The sequence below is a fragment of the Cibotium barometz genome, chromosome 2 (assembly GCF_041138505.1).
Source record: "Cibotium barometz isolate CiBa-2024 chromosome 2, ASM4113850v1, whole genome shotgun sequence".
NCBI lineage: Eukaryota > Viridiplantae > Streptophyta > Polypodiopsida > Cyatheales > Cibotiaceae > Cibotium > Cibotium barometz.
Window position 1 is genome coordinate 4,732,704 of NC_141047.1, and position 25,346 is coordinate 4,758,049.

Genomic DNA, 25,346 nt, shown 5'->3' on the forward strand with positions numbered 1-25,346 from the left:
TGAGATCTTCCAACTGTTTGGAGGTATGATTGAATACTTTCCTGGCACCCTGTTGTCAATGCTCTCTATCGCAAAGATACCATTTAAACTTTGTAGAAGTCCACTGTGCTTGAAATATAGGGAAAGATTTAGACAGTATGAAGGCAGAGTATGAGGATTCTTTGGAATTCAAGACTCAGTATCAATTGGCCCTTCACTCAAAACTAGGTCCTTGTACCGTCCAAGACGGTTTGTTGTTTTACAAGAACCAACTATGCATACGAAGGGAAACAGACACTTCTCACGATGGCCATGACTTTCTTCACGAAGGTCATTGCAGCATCAATAGTACATTGGAGAAGTTAGAGCGTTCATTTTATTGGCCAAAAATGACAAGGGATGTCTAACAACATGTCCAATCATTTCAAATTTGCCAAAAGGTGAAGGTTCCTCATAGGAAACATGCAAGGTTTCTATAGTCTTTGCCAATTCCAGAAGGTCCTTTCCGGGACATCAACATGGTCTTTGTGGGACCCCTTCGACCAACCTTTGGATCCAAGAACACACAATGCTAATGATTGTTGACCGATCCAGTAAGGTTTGCATGCTCATTCTACGCAAGGAAACGGCCACAGCAAAAGACAGCGCCCGCTTGTTTCTTTGTCTTTGGTATCCCATATGTGGTTTACCAAGGACAATTACTTTTGATAGAGAGTTTACTTCACATTTTTGGAGAGCATTATTCAACAACTTTGGAACCAAGTTATAGTTCTCCAGCACATTCCATCTTCAGACAAATGGTCATATAGAAATATTTAATCAGCTAGCATTTGACGTTCTAAAGTCGTATTGCCATGATCAACAATCTAAGTGGGAACATTGTCTTCCTTTGGTACAGTCAATCTTGAACGATACTCACTCATCCAATATTGGTCGAACTCCTTATGAGGCAACATGTGGCCGCCGTTTCTCATCACTTCTTATAAGGATGGGGTGGCCTTTCTTGGAGGCCAACAAGACCATAGAAACATTTTCATAAATCATTGAATCAATAAAGCACAAGAAGCATATACTAGGCAAGCCAACAAGTCTCAAAGAGATGTCAATTATAAAGAAGGCGATTGCCGGATCATGAAACATTTGTTTCGAAGCTTTGGCCCTTTTCTAATCATCCAAAATCTCGCTCATGTCTCCATGAAACTAAAGCTACCAAACAGTTGGACTATGCATAATGTCTTCCATGTTTCTTGGTTGAAGCCCTATGTTGGACCAGCATTACAAGTGGTCACCGAGGAGCCATAACCTGCAATGGTGAAGTCATAGCGTGCAGATTATCCTCCCACAGATGGAAGCATGGTTCTGATCACAAACAAAAACAATTCTATATGAAGTTCAAGGACCAAGGCACTCATGAAGTCGTATGGCTAGATGAAGAATTCTTCCAAGAGTACCCACCGATATTGTTGGACTACTTGGAAGCCATGTGGAAGCCATGAACCTGCCAAGCTAAGCAAGAGAAAATGTCACATGCACCCTGCAATATGGTGCTATGTTACACACTGGCTCAACATTATATGAAACATCATACATTATTAATCCTTTTTAGGATTATCTGTCATATGTCATGGCTCCATTGTAACCCCAAATCTGAGACATATCAAGCACGAACTACATAGGTCAATCTTCCAAGCCTTAGAGAGTCTACATATGTCGGTCCTCTTATCCACTTAGAGAATTCATCATGTAGAAGCATATAGAAGTCAGCCTAGCATTAGAATAGTGACTAGTCATATAGAAGCATATAGAAATTATGTAAGCATCATCTAGGGCATAGGTCAGCCCATAAAGCTCCCCACATTGGGGGATGCTTTGTGTATGGTGTTCACATACTATACACCCCCAAAACAGGAAGAGATGGAAAAGTACAAAGAGGTGATAACTTTACTTCGGGTGTCTAAAGAGATGCCTATCCTCATTGATGAGGATTGCGACTTCGAGAGCACACACCTATGACTCATGGCATAGAGAGGCGCTACTTTTCCAAAATGAAAGGTAAACCCAAGGGAAAAGCAATCAAGTGCACATTCTGCAAGAAGCTGGAACAAACTAAAGAAAGATGTGGCAAGAGAACAAGAGCACAATCACACCAACCTAGTGGCAGAATAAAAAGAAGATCTTGAAGATGCACTAGAGAAGCTGGAAACTTGTACCAAAAAAAGCCTACATTGCAATGGCTAATCTATCTCGTTTTGAGATAGATATTGATTGGGATTTTTAGATAAATAATTTCCATGTGTGTGGAGTCAATAATGGGTTCTTTGCTCGAGTAGTCCCTTGAAATTTGATTGTATCTTGTGTTTTTTTTTCTCGTTTTTGTTATATGTTTGTAGCGCCTTATGTTATAAAAGGCTCCACATCGCAGTCTATCCCTATTTAGATCAAGGGGGGTTGATCTTTGAGTAGACTAATGTAAGTTAAAATCATGTGTGGTCACGCTCCATTGGCAAGCTTGACTGTGATCTGTTGTATCACATTAGGTATGGCCACTGTAACATCACGTGGTGCCAGTGAGCCCAAATCACCATGCCTATTAAAGGTCTATCTTGATACATCTTCATCTTTTCTGTAAAGGGGGGGTTTGTTGGTATAGCATGCAATAGGTTGATCGTTGTAACATGTACAACAAAGCCTTCTTTAAACCTATGAGTTTACGCAATCCACTTTACTTTAAGAGAGAAGAGTAGAGAGAGAAGAACAGAGTCGACACGTGATTGGGTCCCAATTATCCACTGAAGGCTCCCCTCTGTAAGCACGAGTATTTGCTTATACTTTGGAGAACTTTGTATAGTGATAATGAATGATGAAGACTCTATGAAGCTAGTTATGCAAATTTAGAACTGATGTGGACTTCTCGATATACTAGCTGAAGATGAGAGGATCTTCTATGCTGCCTTGGACTAAAGCACGGAGTACTTGAGGTTGTTTGTATGCTCCAAGAACCCCGGGGATCGCAAGCACACATGTTCTCTTGAACTACTTTGTTGAATTCTGAATGAATGAAGTGATTTATGCAATGGGCTATAGGCTACTTATATATGAATATTTGTTGTTGGTCGGCTCACATATGATGTTGTCGGCCAGGTTTAAATGTCCCATGACTTTCTGAAGTTAGCATTTCATGCTATTATTGCTGGCCGACTTGACATGTTATGATGTTGACTTATATTTGATGGTGGCCGCGTGTTATATGCTCAAGCTCAAAAAGAGTATTGGTTTCTTGCAATCCTCATCAATGTTGGCCCTTACAGCACCTAGTTGTTGAAGGAGGGAAACTATGGTGCTAAGGTGCTCTTGAAATATGTGATATTCTTCCATTTTTAAGCCATAACACTCTCTTTAGAAACACCTTTGAATTGTTAATCTTGTACTCGAACAGATTTTCAAGATTGACTGATATCTGTTTGGCAGTCTTGTCAAAGTCGACATAATGAATGAGGCTATCGGCAAGCCCTACTAGACTTATGTGTGCTAGTGCTCGGTCATTCTTTTATGCCTAGTCTTGTCTCATACCTGTTTGGCAGTCTTGTCAAAGTAGACATGATGAATGAGGTCGTCAACAAACCCTAGACTGATGTGCGCTAGTGCTCGATCATTCTTCTCTGACCAGGCTCTCACTACAGGTGCTATAGTTGCAACTTCAAGCTTCTCTTCTATGTCATTGATAGCACTCTAGACTCCATCTCTCATGCGCAAGAGTCTGACTTTTCTCTGCCATGCTGGGAAATTATTGCCAAAGAACTTCTTGAATGTGGTTGCTGACCTAGGAGGTCCATGGGTATGGATGGTGAGACTCAACAAGAAACATCGCAAAGAGAAGTGGTTCAACCAAGGAAATATGGAGCTGATGGGAGAGATGCTGGAAGATGAGGTAATAGGGAACTTGGGTATGCTTACTGATGACTAATACAAATCAATAAAGATTAACGCTAATCACATGCTCATGACATAGAGAAGTAGAGAGGAGGAGAAGAGAGAGGCTCTTTACCTAACCTACTCCTACTATATATTACGGAATGAATGAGTAATTACAATAATTGTCATAGATGCAATGTAGATCTAGACTATGAATGCTAAGCCTGAACTAATGCTTACTGTCCTCCTCTGTGCGTTAATGGAAAACATTCATTTGGAGACATACTTGGCTCATCCAAAGTGCTAGACTGCATGTCCTTGGTCTTGGCTCTGCAATCTCTGTCTTTGAATGCTAAGAATGACCCATGACTTGCCTTTATAAAGGAAAGTGATATCAAGTCGTAATCAGGTCGGTTGTCACTTTTCACGCCATAAAAAGTCATCAAAAATGTCTTAAAATGTGTTTATATTGTACCCATAATATGTCCCAACCATTGGTGTATGTATCGGACGCCTCTCAGCACCTATAGGGCCACCAAATGACTCCAACCTGCCCATATATGACCTCTAAGTTTTCCCTTACGGCGGCTGTAAGGAATAATCATGTCTATGTGGCACTAGATTAAGGTTTGCAAGTGACATCCCCTCTTTCTAAACTTGGAGCTGGGGTGCACATGATGCATCTTTGCTCCATGGTGTCAATTCAACTGCAGACTAGATCTCCCATATGGTGTCTCTGCCACTATCTCCTCATGAACAACAAGCAATAATTGTGAGAACCTAGCAAACTCACCTCCTCAATGGCTATGATGATCTTGAGTGTCATGTGCACAGTGTGTATCTACCGTGTCGCACACAAGACTAGCTTTGAGGATTGGGGAAGCTTGGAGCTAGGCAGGCTGATTGGCGAGCTGAGTTAGGGATAGACTAACAAGCAGGCACCCAAGTATGGACGGGCGGGCGCCCAAGTGTGGATGCCCGATGACCGGCCAAGAGCCTATAAAAGGGTGGCCAAGGTTAGTCATTAGTCATATAGAGTCTCGCATGATTTGTGAAAGCTCTATGGTCAGGAGCCAGGATCTAGTGCAGACGTGCACCTGCTTTACGCAGCCGAGGCCGGCAGCAATCTCCAGGCCCGCGAGGGTAGCTTCGTGGCGCTATGGGACGTCGCGAGGTAGAGATTGGTCCGGTACGTCAACCTAGTTAGCTCAGCTTGTGGCTCGGTGGGGACAGCCAAGTCTGTGGGCTTGCCCACGGCTGTCATGGTTGGGAGGTGAGTCAGGCATGCACCCCCTTCTTGTTTATTTGTTTGTTTGCAGGTTTCGAGTCTCGAACCAAGAGCGTTCTACGAGGAGATCCGGTGGGGTTTTGACAGTGGTATCAGAGCGTGCCTCGTGAGAACAAGCAAGTCGGTAGGTAGAGAAGATGAGGTCGAAGAAAGGTATGTGTTCAAGAAGCTTGCTGTTTTATTTACGCATGCTACTGTTTTTTAGATAGTATGTGCTTTTTCACAAAGAAACCCGTGATGAGGGTGTAGTCAAATTGTACGGTTGTTTTGCTTTGCAAGAAGAAGGCTGAAGATGCTTGTGCAGTTGCATGAACAAGTCGAGTGAGAAAATAGAAAAAAAAGCATGTTTGCTTTTTGTTGAACGCGAGAGAGAGCGAGCGAGAGGTGTGAACGCTGGCGGGCGTTGGCGTACTGGACGTGCGCTACCGGAAGCTGTAGGCAGGCAGGCGTGTAAGCAGCCAAGCCTATGCAGGCGACCAGACTGGCAGCCGGCCAGGCCTACCTAGGCGGCCCTGCTGGCAGGCGCCTAGGCCTACGTAGCCACGCGCCTAGGCCTAGGCAGCCACGCGGCCACGCTTGCGCAAGCGGCCAAGCCCAGGCGTAAGCTGGCACAAACCAGCGCAGGCCACCTGAGCGAATGCAAGCGCCGACAGAAACACACCCGGCAGCAGCGCAGGCAACGGCAGCATACCAGCGGCGACACTAAATCCAAAGGGGGGTGGGGAACAGAAAAAGCATTCGCCGATTTGGGTGCTTTTTTTTTCTAGATTAAACTTTTTTTTATAAAAGAGTTTAGAGACACCTAAGGTTTAAAGGTGTTTTTTTTAAGAAAACAGAATATATATATATATATATATATATATATATATATATATATATATATATATATATATATATATACAAATATATATATATATATATATATATAAACGTAGTATAACTTACAACCATGACTCATAAGTCAAGTGACACTTTGCTCGAGACTACAAATAGACCACGGGTCATGAGGAAACATGCAAAAAAGCCCTTTTTGTTCATATTTTTGAGATGAAATGATTTTATTTTGCAAAGACTATCAATTCCTCTCATGACCAGACCATTAACAATGACGAAATAGGCCAAAAAATCCATTTTGGTTCATTTGCACGGTTTCGCCTCATCGGAGATGCTAAACTCTAGTGGACAAACGTGGAAAGACATCAAGCAGGCCGTGAAGGAAAGATATCTTCCCCCATCCCATGAATCCATAAAGATGAATGAGTTTTTTAGTCTTAGGCAGTGCAGCTTAACTCTTGAGGACTACTATTCAAAATTTATCACTCTTTGAAAGTATACCCCAGCTATGACTACTTCCCAGCAAGTGGCTTGTTTCTACCAAATATATATATATATATATATATATATATATATATATATATATATATATATATATATATATAGATATATACATATATAGATATATGTGTATATATATATATAGATATGTGTGTGTGTGTGTGTGTGTGTGTGTGTGTGTGTGTGTGTGTGTGTGTGTGTGTGTGTGTGTGTGTGTGTGTGTGTGTGTGTGTGTGTGTGTGTGTGTGTATATTTTAAACACAAAAGCAAAAGCTCAAGTTGCTTTTGGGGAAGGTTATATAACCCCCTTAAGTGGGCTTCTTACCACACATCTCTCAAGTTTTCAAGCTCTCAAGCTCTCAAGTTCTCTAGCACTTTTCTTGTGCAAGATCGAATTTTCTCTCCACTTGCCCTCTTCACGATGTCGACCCAAGAATCGGAGTTGGAGCCCCTTGTTGAACGGGAAGGCTTGCCGGCTACAGAAGATACCGATGCCGATCTTTTTGACGATTGTGTCAAAATCTGATTTCCAAGAGTTCAAAGTAGCTCTCGAAGCTTCTTCTTCGTAACGTCAGGCACAAATCGCCGCCCAGATGCAAGCTTTGCAGAACTCCATCTCTCTCTTGACCACTACCCTATCTACTCTTTCGGGTATGGATACCTTGGCCTCTGCTTTAGGCCCCAATATTACTCCGGAACAGTTCGGGGGTGAGCAAAAGCAACATACCAAGGAGATCGTGGATACTTGGCTACATAAGTGGCAGGTCTATTTTCAATTTCATCCATATGATGATGGAAAAAAGATCCAGTTAGCAGCAGGTTTCCTCTCAGACAAAGCTTTGCTTTGGTGGAAGGAACTCAACCCTAAGCCAACAACTTGGGCACAATTTGAAGACGTCTTCAAGAAGGAATTCCTCAAGAAAGAGGATGATTATGATGTTGTTACCCGGTTTACCGCTTTGACCATGACCTCGCAGCACCTCACTTATGAGGTCTACCTCCAAAAGTTTAGGGACTTGCGGATGAAAGCTACAAAGATGGATCCCACTACTCTTTAGGGGTTCTTCGTAGCTGGTTTATCAGACTCATACCGTTTACAGGTTAAAAATAACAAATGCAAAACATTGGACGAGACCATTCATTCAGCTCGTATCTATGACGATACAATGGTCTCTTCCAAGTCTAAACCTGTTACCGAGCAGGGGAACAAGCATAAAAGAAAGTTCTCCGCACCTATGGCTAGCACAACTGAAGGAAAGTCTTCGGACCAACCTTCGAAGAATCCAAGTTCGACTCCAGCTAAGAAGAAACGACTCCTTAAGGCTTTGAGGGTCAAGAAGGAGAGACGTTGTTTTATCTGTGAAGAAAAAGGACACATGCGTAACGAGTGCCCGAACCAAAAGGGTGCAAAGACCAACGCAGGACCCAAGCCAAAGGCAGTTGTCTTTGACAGGTACGTCAGTTACTGTACTTTCTCGCCCTAGTACATGTTCTGATTGTTCGTTCAACTCTAAAGTTTTTGGCTTGCATGATCTTCTCTGAGTTTATGAAGAAGTGAATGGCCATAGAATCCACATTCTTCTAGACCCTGGCAGTTCACACAACTTTGTTAACTATAAACTTGTGCAGAAATTGGGTCTTGATACGACACCCAGCGATCATACCTATGAGGTACGCCTACCTGCGGGTCGGCAAGTATGGAATCGAAAGGTGGAGATGCTACCAATCCAGATTCAAGACTACAAAGATACTCTGGAATGCTATATTATGCACCTAGAACATGTAGACTTGTTAATTAGGGATTGAGTGGTTTAAGACTCTTCAAGTCCAGATAGATTGGTCTAATCATATTTTTTCTTTTGAACATAAGAACACCCAGTATAGTATCTTAGGTGATTGTATACATCCCTCTCAGGGACCTCTTGTAAATACGGTTGATTTTGAAAATATAATGGATTCTTCTTTGTATACCGCTTTCCATTGTGTATTGATTCCATTTCTTCATTTCTCATACCTTCCATGGATGTCAACGAATTAAGTGTATTTGAAAGCAAAGAATTACAGAAGATACTTGTTCGTTTCAAGATGTATTTTCTAAGGAACTGCCATCGGGTTTACCACCTGAAAGGGCAGTAGATCGTCGTATTGACTTGATCCCTGGTGCTCATCCTGTCAGTATTCCACCTTACAGGATGAGCCAAGCTGAGGAAGATGAATTGGCTAAACAACTCGAAGATTATTTGAGGATGGGCCAGATCCGTCCAAGAAACTCACCTTGGGGTGCACCTGTGTTGCTTAGGAGAAAGAAGGACAACACCTGGAGAATGTGTATAGATTACAAGAGATTGAACAAGCTAACAATTAAGAACCGTTATCCTCTCCCTAGATCAGATGACCTGATTGACCGGTTAGCAGGAGCGAAATATTTCACGAAGATAGATTTACGTACTGGCTATCATCAGATACGTATTCATGAAAGGCATGTCGAAAGAACTGCCTTTCGGACTAGGTATGGAAGTTTGTCAAGCAAATAAAGCTGAACGCTTTAGACAGGCTGGGTTGTTACATCCTTTGCAAATCCCACGTAATAAATGGGAAAGTATTTCCACGGATTTTATTATCGGATTGCCAAGAACCCATCAAGGCCACGATTCTATTTGGGTTGTGGTAGATCGCTTGACAAAAATGGCTAGATTTTTACCAATCCGGAAGACCATTACAGCTACGCAATTAGCACGGCATTTTATCGAGCAATTGTTTAGACTGTACGGGTTACCGCAGGACATAGTCAATGATAGGGACTCTAAGTTTACGAGTGATTTTTGGAAACTTGTTTTTGAGAAGTTGGAAACAACTTTGAATTTGAGTTCCTCAAATCATCCTCAATCTCATGGCCAGATAGAAAGAGTGAATCAGATTTTGGAGGATACGCTTCATGCATATGTATCCAAAAGACAGAGTTCATGGGAGGATTATCTTCCTATGTTAGAATTTGCATATAGCAGTACTAAGCATACGAGTACAAGTTTTAGTCCTTTCATGCTTATGTATGGTTTTCAACCTAGATCACTTGTTACAGTAGGATTCTCAGGACTTCAGCATGATGCAGCACGTAATTTTTTGCAAGATATGCAAGAAATGTTACAAGTTGCGAAGGAATCTATTAGAAGTGCTCAACACCGAGATAGATTTTATTCTAATAGACATCGTTCACCCAGAGAGTTCTCTGAAGGAACGATGGTGTATTTGCGAGTTCCGAAAGATTTCGAGACTTTACGGACAGGTCGATCTCCGAAATTATCCCCTAGATACTATGGATCATTTCGTATTACACGAAGGATTGGTTCAGTTGCATATGAATTGGATTTGCCTTCTCATGTGAAAGTTCATCCCGTATTTCATGTCAGTAGACTTAAGGAAGTACTGGGTGGAACAGACCAGTTAGTTACTCCTCACGAAATCATAGATATCGAGGACATGACATTTGTTCCACACGAACCTGAAAAGATTCTTGGATTTCGTGAAAGAAGATCGCGTAATACGCTTATCACGGAAAACAAGATCAAGTGGAAGGATCGTGTTGAGGAGGACGCTACATGGGAGACATTGACTACTCTTTAGAGAGATTACCCTCGCTTTTTAGTGAGCTCAGGAGTGAGCTCTTAGAGGAAGGGGAGTATGTCATGTACACAGTGTGTATCTACCGTGTGCTACACGCACACAAGACTAGCTTTGAGGTTTGGGGAAGCTTGGAGCTAGGCAGGCTGATTGGAGCGCTGAATTAGGGATAGACTAACGGGCAGGCACCCAAGTATGGACGGGCGGACACCCAAGTGTGGATGCCCGATGACCGGCCAAGAGCCTATAAAAGGGTGGCCAAGGTTAGTCATTAGTCATATAGAGTCTCGCGTGATTTGTGAGAGCTCTATGGTCTGGAGCCTGGATCTAGTGCAGACATGCACCTGCTTTACGCAACCGAGGCCGGCAGCAATCTCGAGGCCCGCGAGGGTAGCTTCGTGGCGGTATGGGACGTCACGAGGTAGAGATTGGTCGGTACGTCAACCTAGTTGCAAACCCTAATTTATTTATTTACATGCAAACCTTAGCACTAATGCAAATCTTTTCCTAGGAGCAACCTAGACATGCTCTGATACCAATGTAACATGACTACTGTGCGGAAGCCTGCTTAATGATGATTAATGCAAATCAACAAAGATTACCACTGATGACATGCTCATGACATAGAGTAGTAGAGAAGAGGAGAAGAGAGACACTCTTTACCTAACCTAATCCTACAATATATTATTGAATGAATGAGTAATTACAATGATTGTCATACAATGTAGATCTAGACTATGAATGCTATGTTGAACTAATGCTTACTATCCTTCTATGTGCCTTAATGGAAAACACTAATTTGGAGATATACCAGGCTGATCCAAGCTGTTAGACGGCATGTTCTTCGTCTTGGCTCTGCAATCTCTATCTTTGAATGCTAAGAATGACCCATGACTTGCATTTATATAGGGAAGTGATAGCAAGTTGTAATCGGGTCAGTTGTAACTTTTCAGGCCATAAAAGTCATCAAAAATGTCATAAAATGTGTTCATATTGTGCCCATAATGTCCCAACCATTGGTGTACGTCTCAGGCACCTCTAGGCACCTATAGGGCCACCAAAATGCCTCCAAACTGCCCATATATGACCTCTAACTTTGCCCTTAAGGCAGCTGTAAGGAATAATCATGTCTACGTGGCATTGGATTAAGGTGTGCACATGACAGTAGAAGTAGCATTAGCATTAGCATTAGCAACATCAGCAATAGAAAGGGTTGAATGAAGCGGGCACAGGTGGACTACATCCAAGCTCTTTTATAGGTCTGATCTACTTCCTTGCAAGGCTGGAAATATTGGTTTACACGTACATGTCTTGGGCTAGAAATAGGTGCATGTTGGCTGTTTTGACCTGGCCATACAGCTCCAAGGTCTCCTATAGGACAACTGGAATCCACGTGTGGAAATCTATCGCTAGAAGTGAAACTCGCCTGACGGGCAGTGAAACAAACACTCGCACATAAAACACTTGAACGCCATTGAAGACCTAGAAAAAGAAAACAAACAGGGGGAGCTAGAGTGCTCCTACAAACAGTACTCGGACACCGATTGGCCCCAAATCGCAGTGGCGCCCCTTGCGGTATTTCTTTAATTGATTATAAGAGCTTTGATTACAATATAAGGCTGGGAACTCAGCCGTCACAGTAGAACTCCTGAAGCCTGCAAAGAACCTGCATCATAGCTTCTTGTCCACTCGGCATCCACAAACAAGTTCAGCCATTGTTCACATCGAAAGACTCTCTCACATTGAGTCTGCATACAGAAGCTTTCTCCCATGATCAGGGCTGCCACAACCATCCATAGCCTCTCGCACTATGAACAGCATCACACCCTGACACATCCAGTGCTTCTGCATCACAACACAGACTCCCAAACTGTCTCTCAAAAGAGAACTCGTATCACAGCACAGCATACCATACAGTCGACATACTTGTACCAACCCTCTCTACCTTCCAAGGGTACTATCCATCTCTGTCATGGATTCCTTGTCCCCTGCCCAATCAGTAGCAAGGCTGTACCAAACATGTGTCCATTCCTGTACCTTCTGCCTATATGTGACCCATCTCCTGGAGAAACCCAAAAACATGTTTCCTCGAGAAACCTACGACCTGTTTCCACATGAAACCCTTAGGCCTGTTTCCCTTTGAAACTTCTGTCCTGTTTCCATACAGAACCATTCATGGCACCATTCAACAACAGTGCCAACAACATCTAGTTACCTGTTCCCTCATGAAACATCTCGAAACACAGAGATGCCCATAACTGTAGGTCCCTCTGTTCCTTTCTAGCAGGAAGAAAACAATCTGCTCCATGAGCACAGCATCACTCCCATGCCAAGAAACACTTTCAAGTGACCTTGTACTTGCAGCCGAAAACCCAAGTACATAGCTGAATTTGCAGCCAAACAAAAACAGCCCATAAACAGTTTCAAAACAGTCCAAAACCTTGCCTTGTTTCCACCCTCCAAACTGCCAAACCCTTCCTCTCACAAAGGGCCAGAGAAACAACTCCGAGACAGTCACAAGCCAGTGAAAAGAGAGACAAAGAGAAGAGAAAATAAACAGTAGCCGGCTGTCTCTACACAGTAACAGTCCACCGCCTACCACTTGCTCCGCCTGCTGTCCACTGTCTTCCACGAGAAAGAGAAACAGAGAGAGAAGCATGGGAAAAGCCTGCAGTCCAGCCCACCTGTTGGCAAGGGAAAGAGAGAGAGCACGCCCAGCTCTGTGCGCCTGCTGTCCTGCAGCCGCCTGCAAGGGAAAGTCCCTGCTGACCAGTCCGCCTCCTTCTCCTGCAGCTGTACCTGCTCACAGATGCTGCAGCCTAACTGTGTATCCAAGAAGAGAACCAGCCAGTCACCTGTAGCCTCTGTATCTCCTGCCCCGCCCTTCACACGAGCATGAGAGAGAGTTCAGCGTGCAGTTCTGTGCGCCCAGCCAAGCAGCCTGCTTTCCAACCAAAAAACCAGCCCATGTATCTTCAAGCGACCAGCCCTATTTTCTCCCAAAAAGCACATACAACTGGAAAACTGCAGCTCGACTCCCTCTAAGAAAAGCATAAGGCCACGATTATCCCCTAAAAGGGGTTCTTTTATTTTTAAGGGCTTTTAAACCTTTGTCCCCTCCAAACCCCTTTGTCCCCATGAGATATGAGAGAAGACTTTAATCACTTGGCCCCCTTCACACTTGGGGTTGTCCACACATGGGCTTCCTTTTTCACTCCAACCTGATGCCATTCACACTGTCCACCATGTCCCCGTGCACACCTGCATACTGTCCAGAGAAAAACACAGGGTCGTAACAAGAAGTATGCTCAGTTGGACCGGTCAAGTTGTTTACAGATTGGACAGCAATGGTTCATGACCTTTTGAGAGCATTTTAAGTGTCCGCAGGACATCTGGTATTGCCAGAGAACTCACTGAGGAGTCAACTAGGCATGAATACACCTGGCGGGTGTAATCACAGGCTGAAAACCTAGAATCCACGTGTGGAAATCTGTCGCCGAAAGTATGCTAAGTTGCACTGGTCAAGTTGTTTATAGATTGGACAGCACTGGTTTGTGACCTTTTAGGAGCATTTTAAGTGTCCATGGTACATCTGGTGTTGCCAGAGAAGTCACGGAGGAGTCAACTAGAAGTGAACACTCCTGGCAGGTGTAATCACAGGCTGAAAACCAGGGCGGGGGGCCTGTGAAGACTTTTAAAGAAAAAGAGGGGGCACAGAAGGGGGGGAGGCCATCTTCGGCCCCTAGTGTAATATATTGTGCATATTATCTTTGTGGTTGTGCTTATGTCATGTTTAAGTGCCTACAAACTTGTTTATTTGATTCCGAGAAACGTCTCCCCACTTACATTGGTATCAGAGCAATATGCTTTGGGGCTTACAATCCTAACATGTAGCTTGATTTGAGCAACACGACCACCCACGTGGTTCATGCACTGTAGAGAACACTCTTGAGCATGAGCAGCTATCCTAACCTATAGCTTGATTTGAGCAACATGACCAACCACACACTCCTAAGCATGAGCATCGCAATAGAGGAGATGCAACATTGTCGGGAGACATCATGCACTTGGATGTAGAGACCTTGAGGTGTCAGGTAAGATGCTACAAGGCTGAAACTGAAGAGTGCGAAGTTCAAGAACAATTGTCTTCTTATAATCGTAATCAGTTGAGTCACTGGGAAGCCCGATACACCAGCCAGAGGGCCAGACGCAGGGTCAAAACCGTGCCGCCGCCATGCAAAGAAGGCATGCGCTATACACAATGCAAGGAGGCTCAGCTGCATGACTCGGTCTAACGCCGCTGGCGAGTCGAACTCCACCTGGTAGTAGCCATGGACCAAAGGGTGAATGTCTGTGATCTTCGCAGGCTCACCAATGAGGCTCGCCTGTACGAGATCTCTGAGTTGTCTGCGCGTAGGGAGGCTACCAACAATTTTGCAAACCAGGATGGAGGCCTCTAATGCTGCAACAGTCATGGGGGCGAGGATCTAAAGGTCCGCTTCGGAAAAAAATACGCACACAACGGCAGCCTTGGTCGGGGTTGTCAGAGTGGCTTCCATGGGGTCCTCCTAAGGGAAAAGACTAGAAAATGCCGAGGCTTGCCAAAATGAAAACTTCCCGAAGAACCTGAAAAAACTTCTTGCGGGAAGAGGGAGAGGAAGGAGAAACGCGAAGCACGCACGGAGGAGGGAGACGGGGAACCGGAAAGAAAAAGGGGGACCGGGGGGGGGGGGCTGCAAGCAAGAAAGAAGAGAGAAAAAAGGGGGGAGAAAGGGGGGCAGGAGGCGGAAAAGAGGAAACTGGGGGGGGGGGCGGCGCAGAGAAGAGAGGGGGCATGGGTAGCAAACGGGAAAGGGAAGGAGGGCAGGGCAGGGGCAGAAGAGGGGGGGAGGCAAGACCGTGGCGCAGCAGCAAGAGGGGGGGGGGGCAGGGGGGGTGCAGATGAGCTGGGCAGGCGAGGGGGGGAGGCAGACAAGGCACGGGAGCAGGTGCAATGGGGCTAGGCAGGCGAGGGGGGAGGGCGGGCGTAAGGGAGGGCGGGCGTAGGGGGGCGGGAGATAGGTTAGGGGCGGTGCGCAAATTAACGCAAGGGGGTGGGGCGCAAGAAACAAGCTGGATGGGGGGAGATGAGAGAGAGCGCACAAACTCTCAACTAGTGAATCTGTTTTAGGGTGAACGTCCTTGGACACAATCTCGTGAATAATATGCGCATCAATACTGTAAAAAAATAGCCACAATGCACAAAACAACCAAAAGATACCTCAATGCACAAGAAAATCTGCAAAAGATAAGCACTGCACCGTACACCACCACTAGGGCCACGAATGGTCCTCCCCCCCCCCCCCCCCCCAAAAAAAAAAAAACTAAAGTATATTATTGGAGTATTTTAATATGTACTAAAGTACTTTAATATGTACAAAGTTCCAAGGGCTTGCCAGCCATATCATCCAATGTAATGCAAATATGTGTGTGTCGGAGTCACTTGTCGATGCCAGACTCGTCGAACGAGTCAAAGTAGCCTAGCCATGAGTCTCGTACACTTGGAGGGGAGTGCACGCGAAACTATCGTTACGAGACCACGCACAAACAGGCGCTCTCGTACTAGAGCCTGGCTCACATTCTCGCAAAGACCGAGCCTCATACACTTGGAGGGGAATGAATGCGAAACTATCGTTCCGAGACTACGCATAAACAGGCGCTCTCGTACTAGAGCCCGGCTCACATCCTCGCAGAGACCGAGACACAAGCCTCCCTGGTGCAAGTACACGAACAGGTTCATGCACACGAACAAGTAAAAGTACACAAACAAGTAACAGTATGCGGTTTCCAACAGCAGATACTCAAACAAGTACACGAGCCAATCCACAACAAGTACATCTGGTGCAGCAGGTACTATTGTAAGCACAATAGGTACAGAAGGGTTTTCAGCAAGAGCAGCCAATACTGTAGGCTATAGCAGGTACAATAGGATTTCCAGCAAGTACAATAGGGACAGAAGGCTGTACAGTAGAGTTTCCAACAGATGTTGCAAGTATAATAGGGTTTCCAGCAAGTACTGCAGGTACAATAGGGTTTCCAGCAAGTACTGCAGGTACAATAGGGTTTCTAACAGATATTGGAGATACAATAGGGTTTCTAGCAAATATTGCAGGTACAATAGGGTTTCAACAGGTACTGCAGGTGTAGTAGAGTTTCCAGCAAGTACAACTGGTACAACCAGGACAGCAACAGTACAGTAAGTGTGATTGGTGTAGAAAGTACAAGAAGCAACAAAGATACTGTATGGCCTCGTAAAGATGTGCAACTATAGGTACAGTAGTCTGTACAGTTAGATACGGAACATCAGATGTGCAGGTACAGATAATACAGTTGAACGGCTGAGTGCAGCTAGGCAACAGAAAGCAGTACAGACAAATACAGATGATACAGGTTGTCAGTGGGGAGCTGTACGACAGATGTACGGCAGTGTAGTAGCTGTACTGCAGCAAGGGGAGCACCTCTGTGTGTGTTCATTTGCAGATGGAGAAGTTGGGAGTGATGTGCTTCACAAAAACATGAGAGAGAGAGAGAGAGAGATGCAGTCGTGGGAGAGGTTGGTGGAAGGGGTCCAACCCCCCTTGGGCACATGGCAGTGCCCACCTTCACCTTTATAAAATGCCCCCCTCATTAAAGTGGGCCACATAGGGCTTATTAAATGGCCTAGGGAGGTGCCCACAGCTTGGTGAACTGGCCACAGCTTAGCCCTTGGGCCCTCGCCAATGGGCGGTACTCGGCTTTAATGAAGTGTGAACAATGAAGGTTATAAGACCTTTACAAGAATAAACAAATGTTTAAGTGAATACTTACCACCAATTCAGTTCACAGGCAGGGGACACCCACCTGCCCTGTATTTTGACATGGTTTGTAGCATGTGGACATTGCAGGCAGTCACACGAAATCAGTTTCAAGCAAGCAGAGATACATGCATTATGCAATGGATACATCTCCCATTCCTCGAACCCGAACTAGCTCAATGGAAGCCTAAACATGGATCCCTGGTAGTGGGTTCCACCTTCTGGCCACACTACCGGTGACATGAGGCCTGGCTTCCTGTAAGTGACACGAGTCCTGGCCTTAGTACGGGCAACGCAAAGCTCCCTGGCCTCCTGTACCTTGGCACAAAATAAGGGAAGACCACCTTGGCGGAAAAATGGTGACAACACCTTGCTAAGGAGAAACAAAGATAAAACCAACAGCATATATCCCTTACATTGCCATGAAAACCCAACACATCACTGAGGATTAGAAAAGAGCTACACATCTGCATAAGGCTTCCAAAAGCCAACACAATTGCTGCTTTACCGTAGTAAACACAAATAGAGAATCCAACTTATCTACAGTGTGCTAGTGTCATCCCGCCACATCCTTGGACTTCTTGTCGTCATCCTTAGCCTTCTTTTCCACGCCTCCAGAGCCCTCTGTATGCTCAAGGGGGACTTTGGACGCATGACCCTTCCCTTCATGTCCAGTGCTGCCCTTTTCTGGCTTCTGCTTGAGCAGTTTCCGCATGTCGTATGCATCCTCCCCGTCTGCATAGTACTTGGCCTCCACATCGTGGATCTTGTACCCTAGGGTCTCGGTGTAAAGGTGAAAGGCTGCTCTGTTGCTCTTGCGGACATGGAGTGAGACGTACTCTGCCCCGAAAACCTCCTGCATAGCTTGCTGGGCAGCATTCATGAGCTTAGTGGCCAGGCCCAGCTTGCGGTGGGTGCGCAGGACAGCCAGGGATGTAATGTGGCCATGGCACTCCGTGGACTCCTCTTCCATCTTCGCCAGCACGTATCCCACGATCTTCTTGTTGTAATCCTCAGCCACATACAGCAGCTGCGGCCACGACAAGATGTGGTAGAAGTAGTACTTCATCTGATAGTTCTCCGGCAGGCACATGAGATTGCATGTCTGCATCGCGAGCAGGTCATCCACAGTTGCTTGCCGGATGCAAACCATCTGGATATGAATGGGAATTTTAACAGGGAGCACAGAGATCACAACCTTCAAAAACCAGCATCCATATCGCACTACTTAAGAATCACAAACAAGACGGCCGCACCTTGCTCTGCAGCAGGTCTCTCGTGTGTTTCTCCTTGTTAGGTTAGTCGGCAAGCGTTGTATTGTACACACTCGATATGCATGGTCACATATACACACTCCATGTGTATGTATATTCTGTGTATGTGAACGTATGTGTATGTATATTCTGTGTATGTGAACGTATGTGCCATTTCTGAAGCAGTGGGTTTTTTTTTTACTAAAAAAAAGTGTGTATATATGTGTATACTATATTCACAAGTGGTAGCGCTATATTCCCAAGTACAGCTACACTACTACCAATACACTGGCCACAAAGAGATGAAAGGTGTAGGCAACCACCAATAAGGATTACGGGAAGGCTCTTTGGGGTTTTCCACAACCACCAATTGTTGATCACCACCTTCTTAAATATTATAAATTTTAAAATTTGACGTAGGGAATATTCCAAAAAATCATATGATGTGTAGTTGTTCAAACCAAGATGAAGGGTGCCCTAGGAGGGTTAGCATACATTACCTTAGGTAGGACTCACTAGTCCTTATGAAGGGCTAGTGAGTCCTTTATAAAGGGATAGCCCTTATAAAGGGTTCTTAAAATTGCACCTTGGGTCAATACAACCGTGCGCAAAGAGCTATGGATTGCCTCCTAGCTCCATATAGACAATTTGTGTGTTAACAATTTGTGTGTTGTGGTTTCCCACTTTGTTGTAGATTTAGCAATAATTTCTCCTTCCCCTTCAGCATGAAAACTTATTTGATGTGTTTGGGTGTGTGATTACTTACAATTACGTATTCAGCAAGAAACGTATTCACGTTGAGATTGAAGCTTGGAAGAAGTTTGACCACTTACCTTGAATTTTTCTTGCATTGTCATCACCAACTCCTTTATCATTTTTTGCCTTACATCTTCAAGATTGTTTCCCTTCCATTAGGCTTCTTAATTTGATGTCAATAAAGAGGGTTCATCATCAATGTCCCTATCATCATAGTGAAGCCTATCTTCCATTGTGATTGCTCTTCAAAAAAAACATTAAATGTGATGGAAGCTTCACTTCTTCCATTATCTACAATTCCCTCCAAATCTTCTTATTAAGATTTGCTATAGAACATTTCTTAAGATTATTTCCCCTTTGTTGAGAAATATGGGTTATCTAGCATCCATGTATCCTTAAGTGTGATTCATAGTATGTCTAAGGTTATTAGAACCTTGGTTTACTAGAGAGAGTTCAATCAAACTCTAGGTGGAATCCCTTGATCCTATGTGCCTCACATTGATGTAAGGGAGGTGGAGTAGATGTAGGAGAGGTGGAGAGTATGGTGGATCTAGGCACCCATCTTTATAAGGCCTATATTCTGAGGTCCATGCACTCACTTTATGTGTGTGTACACCTAGCTTATGTGTAACCTCTTGGCGATTAATTATTGCTTAGTAAGCTTCATTTTTATCGTGGTATCTTCCATGCAAGTGCATCTTGTTTATTGGTTGAGTAGGAGCATCTTTGTGTGTGGGTGAATCATTATCTTTGTGAGTGTGGGTAGCTTTGTGGGGTTACAAGAAATCATTGTGGGGTATATGAAATTTATGGTTCTATAAACTCATTTGAGAGGCACAAGTGAGGCTGAGCATTTACCATTCTTTGTAAGCCTGTTTATCAAAAGCATTCTCTTCAATGGCAACATTAGAGATTGAGATACGTTTTGCATTCTATGGTATTCTATTTTGTAAACTCTAAGTGTGAGAGAGAAAGTGAGAAGAGAGTGCATGTAAGCTTCAATTCAATTCAATTAAAGAGGGGCATTTGTAATTAAAAGAGAAAGAGAGGGAGTAAAAGTGATTTGTACCTACACTAACTTCTATTTGACCTGAATTTTGCTCCTTTGCTGCTCTCTATACACAGTTGCTCATACTACCCTTTGTGAGATACTTCACTGAAGTGAAACCACTTCTCTTATCTTGAGTTGGGCAATGCTTAAGGCCTTGCTACTCTAAGCTCTCTCAATCCTCAATGAAAATCTCCACGCCTACTAATTTTGGTGTGATTCTAGAAGCTCCTGTAAGCTTATTCCTCTCAATGAACTACCATTGTGAGCAAGAGCCAATGATGACCAGCTCTTTGTGAGCACATCAATAAGGTGATACAATTCAGGTTCTATAGCCACAAGCTCTGCAAATATAGTAGACTTTGTGCTCTCCTTGTAGCACAACAGAGATAGAGCTAAGGTAACAACTCTAAGTTGAGCTAGCACGCCCTTCTATTGAGCTCTATTTTCTAGTTTAAAGGGTAAATTTTTCCTACGCATTTGTACAAACATAGGGCAGCAACACGATTTCCCTTTTTTCTCCAAAAGGTGCAAGTCCAAAGGTGGTGAAAAGATCCCTTTTTTATGATGATTTCAAGGTGGAATTCCTCCCTTTTTCTTCTCCATAAAAAGTGAGAGAACCCTTCTACCTTTGAACCTAAGTTTCAAACCTTTACGATAACTCATTTGTAATGCCCTATTAATAAAGGACCTCTATTTCCTATGTGTGAGTAAGAAAACATTTGTGTGGCTTTCCTTTATGTGAGTGAGAAAACCTTTGTGAAGCTCCTCCATCTATAAAGGACATTCCCACTTTATATGTGTGAAACCATGCCAACAAACGAAATATGATGGGACCAACAAGTATGCTTCTCATTAGCTCAATTTAAGTGTCTTATACTTTCTTAAGTAGCTCTAATCTTGCTTAGATTTCGTAAGTGCACTCCATTCTATGTGAGGATTGGTCCGTGACCCATCACTTGATTGGTTCAATCTTATCATTATTGCCTTAGTAAGCTTCATTTACCCTTAGCCTCTCTTCATCCCAATAGTTTTGATTGAGGTTGTGGACCTTGGTAATGTATTCTCTTACCCTATCTTTCTTTGCTCCAATTCACGTTGTTGACTCGTCGAATCCTATCATTATTGCCTTAATAAGCTTCATTTATACAAACCTTAGCCTCTCTCCATCCCAATAGTTTTGAATGAGGTTGTGGACCTTGATAATGTAATCTTACTCTTTTCTCCAATTCATGTTGTTGGAGAATTGGCTAGCCCTAAAATATTTATAATTGTTGTAACCTTGTTGAATGCTACTCTTAGGTTGTCCCAAGTTAACATGTTGGCTAGTATGTCCAAATTCTAATCCATTTGATGCACATGTAAGGCATATTAGGAAAAGGCTCATTACAAAAATTCCCTCCTCTCCGTTTGAATGAAAATTATGGTAAATCAGTGTAGCTGCATCACAAAACTATTGAGAATGAGAGAGAGAGAGAGAGAGATGACTTTCGATTTTTATCATGGCTCGTGAGAGGCACGTCCAAAGACCATCCACGAGATGGTCACACTCTTAGAGGCTTCATGCAGTCAGCTTTGCAGACAAAGAGATCCACATCCCTCCACCATGCATCTTGTTGCATCATTGGAGGCCATGTTGGAGACTCTATGTTCCCTCCATGACATAGAGTCTTTGACAACATGGCTAGAGACATAATAGGGTGGACGAATACGATGTGGATTGGGTCATCGAGGCCCAACTACCCTCTTTCAGAGAGAGGACATTATAGCTATTTGCTCCGTGAGAATGAGCGAGTCGCGATTGCAGGGCCGCTTAAGGTGGCTTGGTGCACCCATGCAGCTATGGCAACCCATATTCTACCGCGATATGTGGCATATTATGGTGCCTTGCCCCATCATCATGAGATTCTAATCTACTGGCACAATTGTTATATGTAGAGTTCGTGTTGGGGCTCAAGGTAGACTATCATGATCGTCGATCCGGTGCTGTCCATAATGTGGGCCAGCTTCAAGACTAGGACAGGAGGCCCGGTGACCAGGCTAGGCATCTCCCACCTGCACTTCGGACACCTCGTGGATTGGAGATGCTACCATTTACCACGATACATGAGCTAGGTTTGCAGATTGGTCACCAGTTCCATCATGCTACAGAGTCTATTCGACACACTACGGCTCTCTTATCGGAGCCAACCATTAGCATGGTAAGGCATTGAGGACCATGGCCTCTACAAACTCATGGCCCTTTATTCTCACACACTTGCGTGCACAAGTGATATTTGGCATGCTAGATTTAGACTTCTTCATTTGGAGGCCTTGCAGAAGGCTTTTCGAGAGCAACTGGTGGATGGATTGCCAGATGTTGGCACACATGAGGGCCCTTGTCACTCTTAGTCCACACGGCCACCCCAAAGCCAATGGAGCCCATTGATCCCAAACCCAAACCGAAAAAGCTTGCCGCTCTGCGTGCAAAAGCACGTAATAAGAAGTTAGTGCTGGTAGAAAAAGAAGCCAAAAAGCTGATAAAAGAAGAAAGCGCTACGACAAAAGAGACCAAACAGGTGCCCAAATATGACTCGGCCCAAAGGTCCCACAACAGACAACCAGGGACCTCATATGATGGTCTGGCCAAGGTAAAAGAATTTAACCTGGTAGACCCAGGCGAAGACCCGAGGCCAGTATACATTGGAGATGACCTCTCTACAGAGGAAGAGACCGAGCTCATCGCTCTACTCATAGAATTCAAGGATTTCTTCGCATGGAAGTAGACGGATATAAAGAGTGTACCTCACAAAGTAGTCAAGCACGCTATTCCAATGGTCGATAGAGCAAGACCATGAAAACAAAGGGCTTATCCTATGAACCCGAAGTATTCCAAGATGTTCTAGGAAGAAATCAATAGAGTTATTGACACCGGATCCATCTACGAAATAGAGCACACAGAATGGGTATCACCCATCTTGATAGTGCCCAAAAAGAATGGGAAGGTAAGAGTTGGTATAGACCTCAAAAAGGTCAATGCCGCCACCATACAAGATCATTATCCTTCCCTTACCCTCCATCGACGAACATGTGCTCAAACGGGTTGCAAAGAAAAGGAAGCCTACAGTTTCCTTGATGGATTCTCCGGCTATAATAAGGTGTTGATTGACCCTAAGGATCGGCACCACAAAATAGCCTTTGCAACAAAATGGGGAATTTATGTAGACCACGTCATGCCCTTTGGGCTGATCGGTGCCCCCGGCACCTTCCAAAACGACTAATCAACGGCTAATGTGCACGGCCTATAAGGCATATCTTCGGAAATTCCTTGAGGTCTTTATGGATGACCTCTCTGTTGATTCCTCATGGAAGGCACAACTTGACTGCTTATGTAAGGTGTTGGAAAGATGTATGCTATATCGCATTTCATTGAGCCCACTTAAATGCCAATTTTGGGTTAGGCATGGAGTCATCATGGGACACATTGTCTCTCGACAAGGAATCTCCACGGATGATAGCAAGGTGCGGCTCATCCTTGAGCTACCCCCACCCCACCAATTTTTAGGGATTCCAGCATTTCATGGGACATGTTGGCTATTATCGGTGTTTCATTTTTATGTATGCTAATATAGCTTGATCTCATTATGGACTCTTGCTCCAATTCTAAGGTCCCCCAACTCAGACATTATCTTTCATGTCCACATTGGCATCTCTGCTTTTGTTGTTGGATGTGTGCTGACCCAACCCAATGAGAACACAAGATGGATTTTTCCATCATCTTTGCCAACTGCAACTAAACGAGGCCCAGACAAATTACACCATGACACTGAAAGAGAAGAGTTGGCCATGCATGGTTTATACCATTAAGAAGTTTCACCAGGCGATCAAATTTATCTTCTTTGTAGACCATCAAGCTCTTCTATACCTGGTAAATAAGCCCTGTAGTACAACAGGAAGGATCACCAGGTGGTTGCTGATCTTGCTTGAGTTCGACTTCACTGTCATAGTGCGGAATGGCTCACAGCATGTCTTGGTAGGCTACATGTCAAGAATACCCAACGGTGAGCCACTAGTGGGAGTCGATGATGATTACCTGATGCTGCCCTATTCTAATTATGTTTAATTCTTGAGTGGGGCGAGGAGGTAGCACACTTTTTAGCCAATGGCTTACCAATGGATCCCCTCCTAAACAAGGACCGTGCTCGTCGCCTCATTAAACAAGCGGGCCCTTACCAACTCATTGCAGGCCAACTCTACAGGCAGGGGAAAGACAAGATACTTAGACGATGTGTCCGTGAAGATGAATATGTCTTCCTTCTAGAACCGGCTCACTATGCCTGTGTGTTGGGGGGGCACTTTGCAGTAGATATCACTGCACGCAAAGTCCTTACAACAACCGGGTCATGGTGGCCCACCTTAATGGCTAATGCAGCAGAATACGTCAAGCGGTGCAATGAATGCCAACGAGCAGCAATCCCCCGTTTTAAGGAAAGCATGCCCCTAAACGTTATCGTGTCCTTGCAAACCATTTGAAAAGTGGGACATTGATTTCATTGGGCCCATTAGTCCCACAATCAGATACACTCAAGCCCGATATATAATCGCTGCCAGCAACAATGGACTATTGCACCAAATGGGTCAAAGCTCAGGCTACCCGTAAAGCTTATACGCAATTAATTACAAAATTCCTATATGAGTCAATCATCACACGCTTCGGTTGCCCCTTTGGGCTTGTGAGCGACAATGGAACGCACTTCATTAATGAGGTGATTCAATTCCTCTTACAAGAATTCCTTATCACTCATAGAAAGTCCTCCCCATATTACCCTTAAGCTAATGGCTAAGCCAAAAGCACTAACAAAGTTGTGTGTACCATTCTCACCAAAACTGTTGAGGCCAGCCCGGCGATTGGGAACAAAAGTTTCGGGCAGCACTCTAGGCCTATAGAACCTCCTACAAGGCAATCAGCTACTAATGCCACACCCTTCAGTTTGACATATGGTACTGAAGTGGTTATGCCAATGGAGTTCTTGGCCCCAAGCTTACGCATTCCTGTATAAGAGAAACTCGAGAATGTCTTAGGCTGTTGCCTTTTTGAGCTTGGAAAGCTTGACGAAACATGCCTTCTAGCTACATATAGCAAGATTGTAGAAAAGCTAAGGCTTCAAAGACAAGCAAATGAATGAGGACGACATGGTCCTCCTACTTAGGACAAAAACACACAAAAAGAAACTTAAGCTCAGATGCTCAAGACCTTTCCTAGTCACTGAGATAACCCCGCAAGGCGCGGTGCGCATAGAGACACTTGGTGGTGTCGAAATGGTGGGATATGTCAACGAAATAGC

At 44.3% G+C, this 25,346-nt stretch overlaps 2 protein-coding genes and 1 pseudogene across 3 annotated transcripts; 1 reads left to right on the forward strand and 2 right to left on the reverse strand.

Annotated features, from left to right (window-relative positions):
* Positions 1 to 12,490: 12,490 nt before the first annotated feature.
* LOC147640560 (uncharacterized) lies at positions 12,491 to 14,802 on the reverse strand. The gene is made up of 2 exons (XM_086808394.1): positions 12,817 to 14,802; positions 12,491 to 12,727 (listed from the first exon to the last, which is right to left on the reverse strand). The coding sequence occupies exon 1, from the start codon at positions 14,605 to 14,607 to the stop codon at positions 14,095 to 14,097; it is 513 nt and encodes a 170-aa protein (XP_086664520.1). The 5' UTR covers positions 14,608 to 14,802; the 3' UTR covers positions 12,491 to 12,727; positions 12,817 to 14,094.
* A 2,537-nt stretch (positions 14,803 to 17,339) lies between these two features.
* LOC147640561 (N-terminal acetyltransferase A complex catalytic subunit NAA10 pseudogene) lies at positions 17,340 to 18,510 on the reverse strand (annotated as a pseudogene). Its single transcript, XR_015267993.1, has 2 exons — positions 18,222 to 18,510; positions 17,340 to 18,118 (listed from the first exon to the last, which is right to left on the reverse strand). The product of XR_015267993.1 is annotated as an N-terminal acetyltransferase A complex catalytic subunit NAA10 pseudogene (transcript).
* A 5,664-nt stretch (positions 18,511 to 24,174) lies between these two features.
* LOC147640562 (uncharacterized) lies at positions 24,175 to 24,534 on the forward strand. The gene has a single exon (XM_086808116.1). It carries the CDS (start codon positions 24,175 to 24,177, stop codon positions 24,532 to 24,534), a length of 360 nt encoding a protein of 119 aa, XP_086664242.1.
* The last annotated feature ends 812 nt before the right edge of the window (positions 24,535 to 25,346 follow it).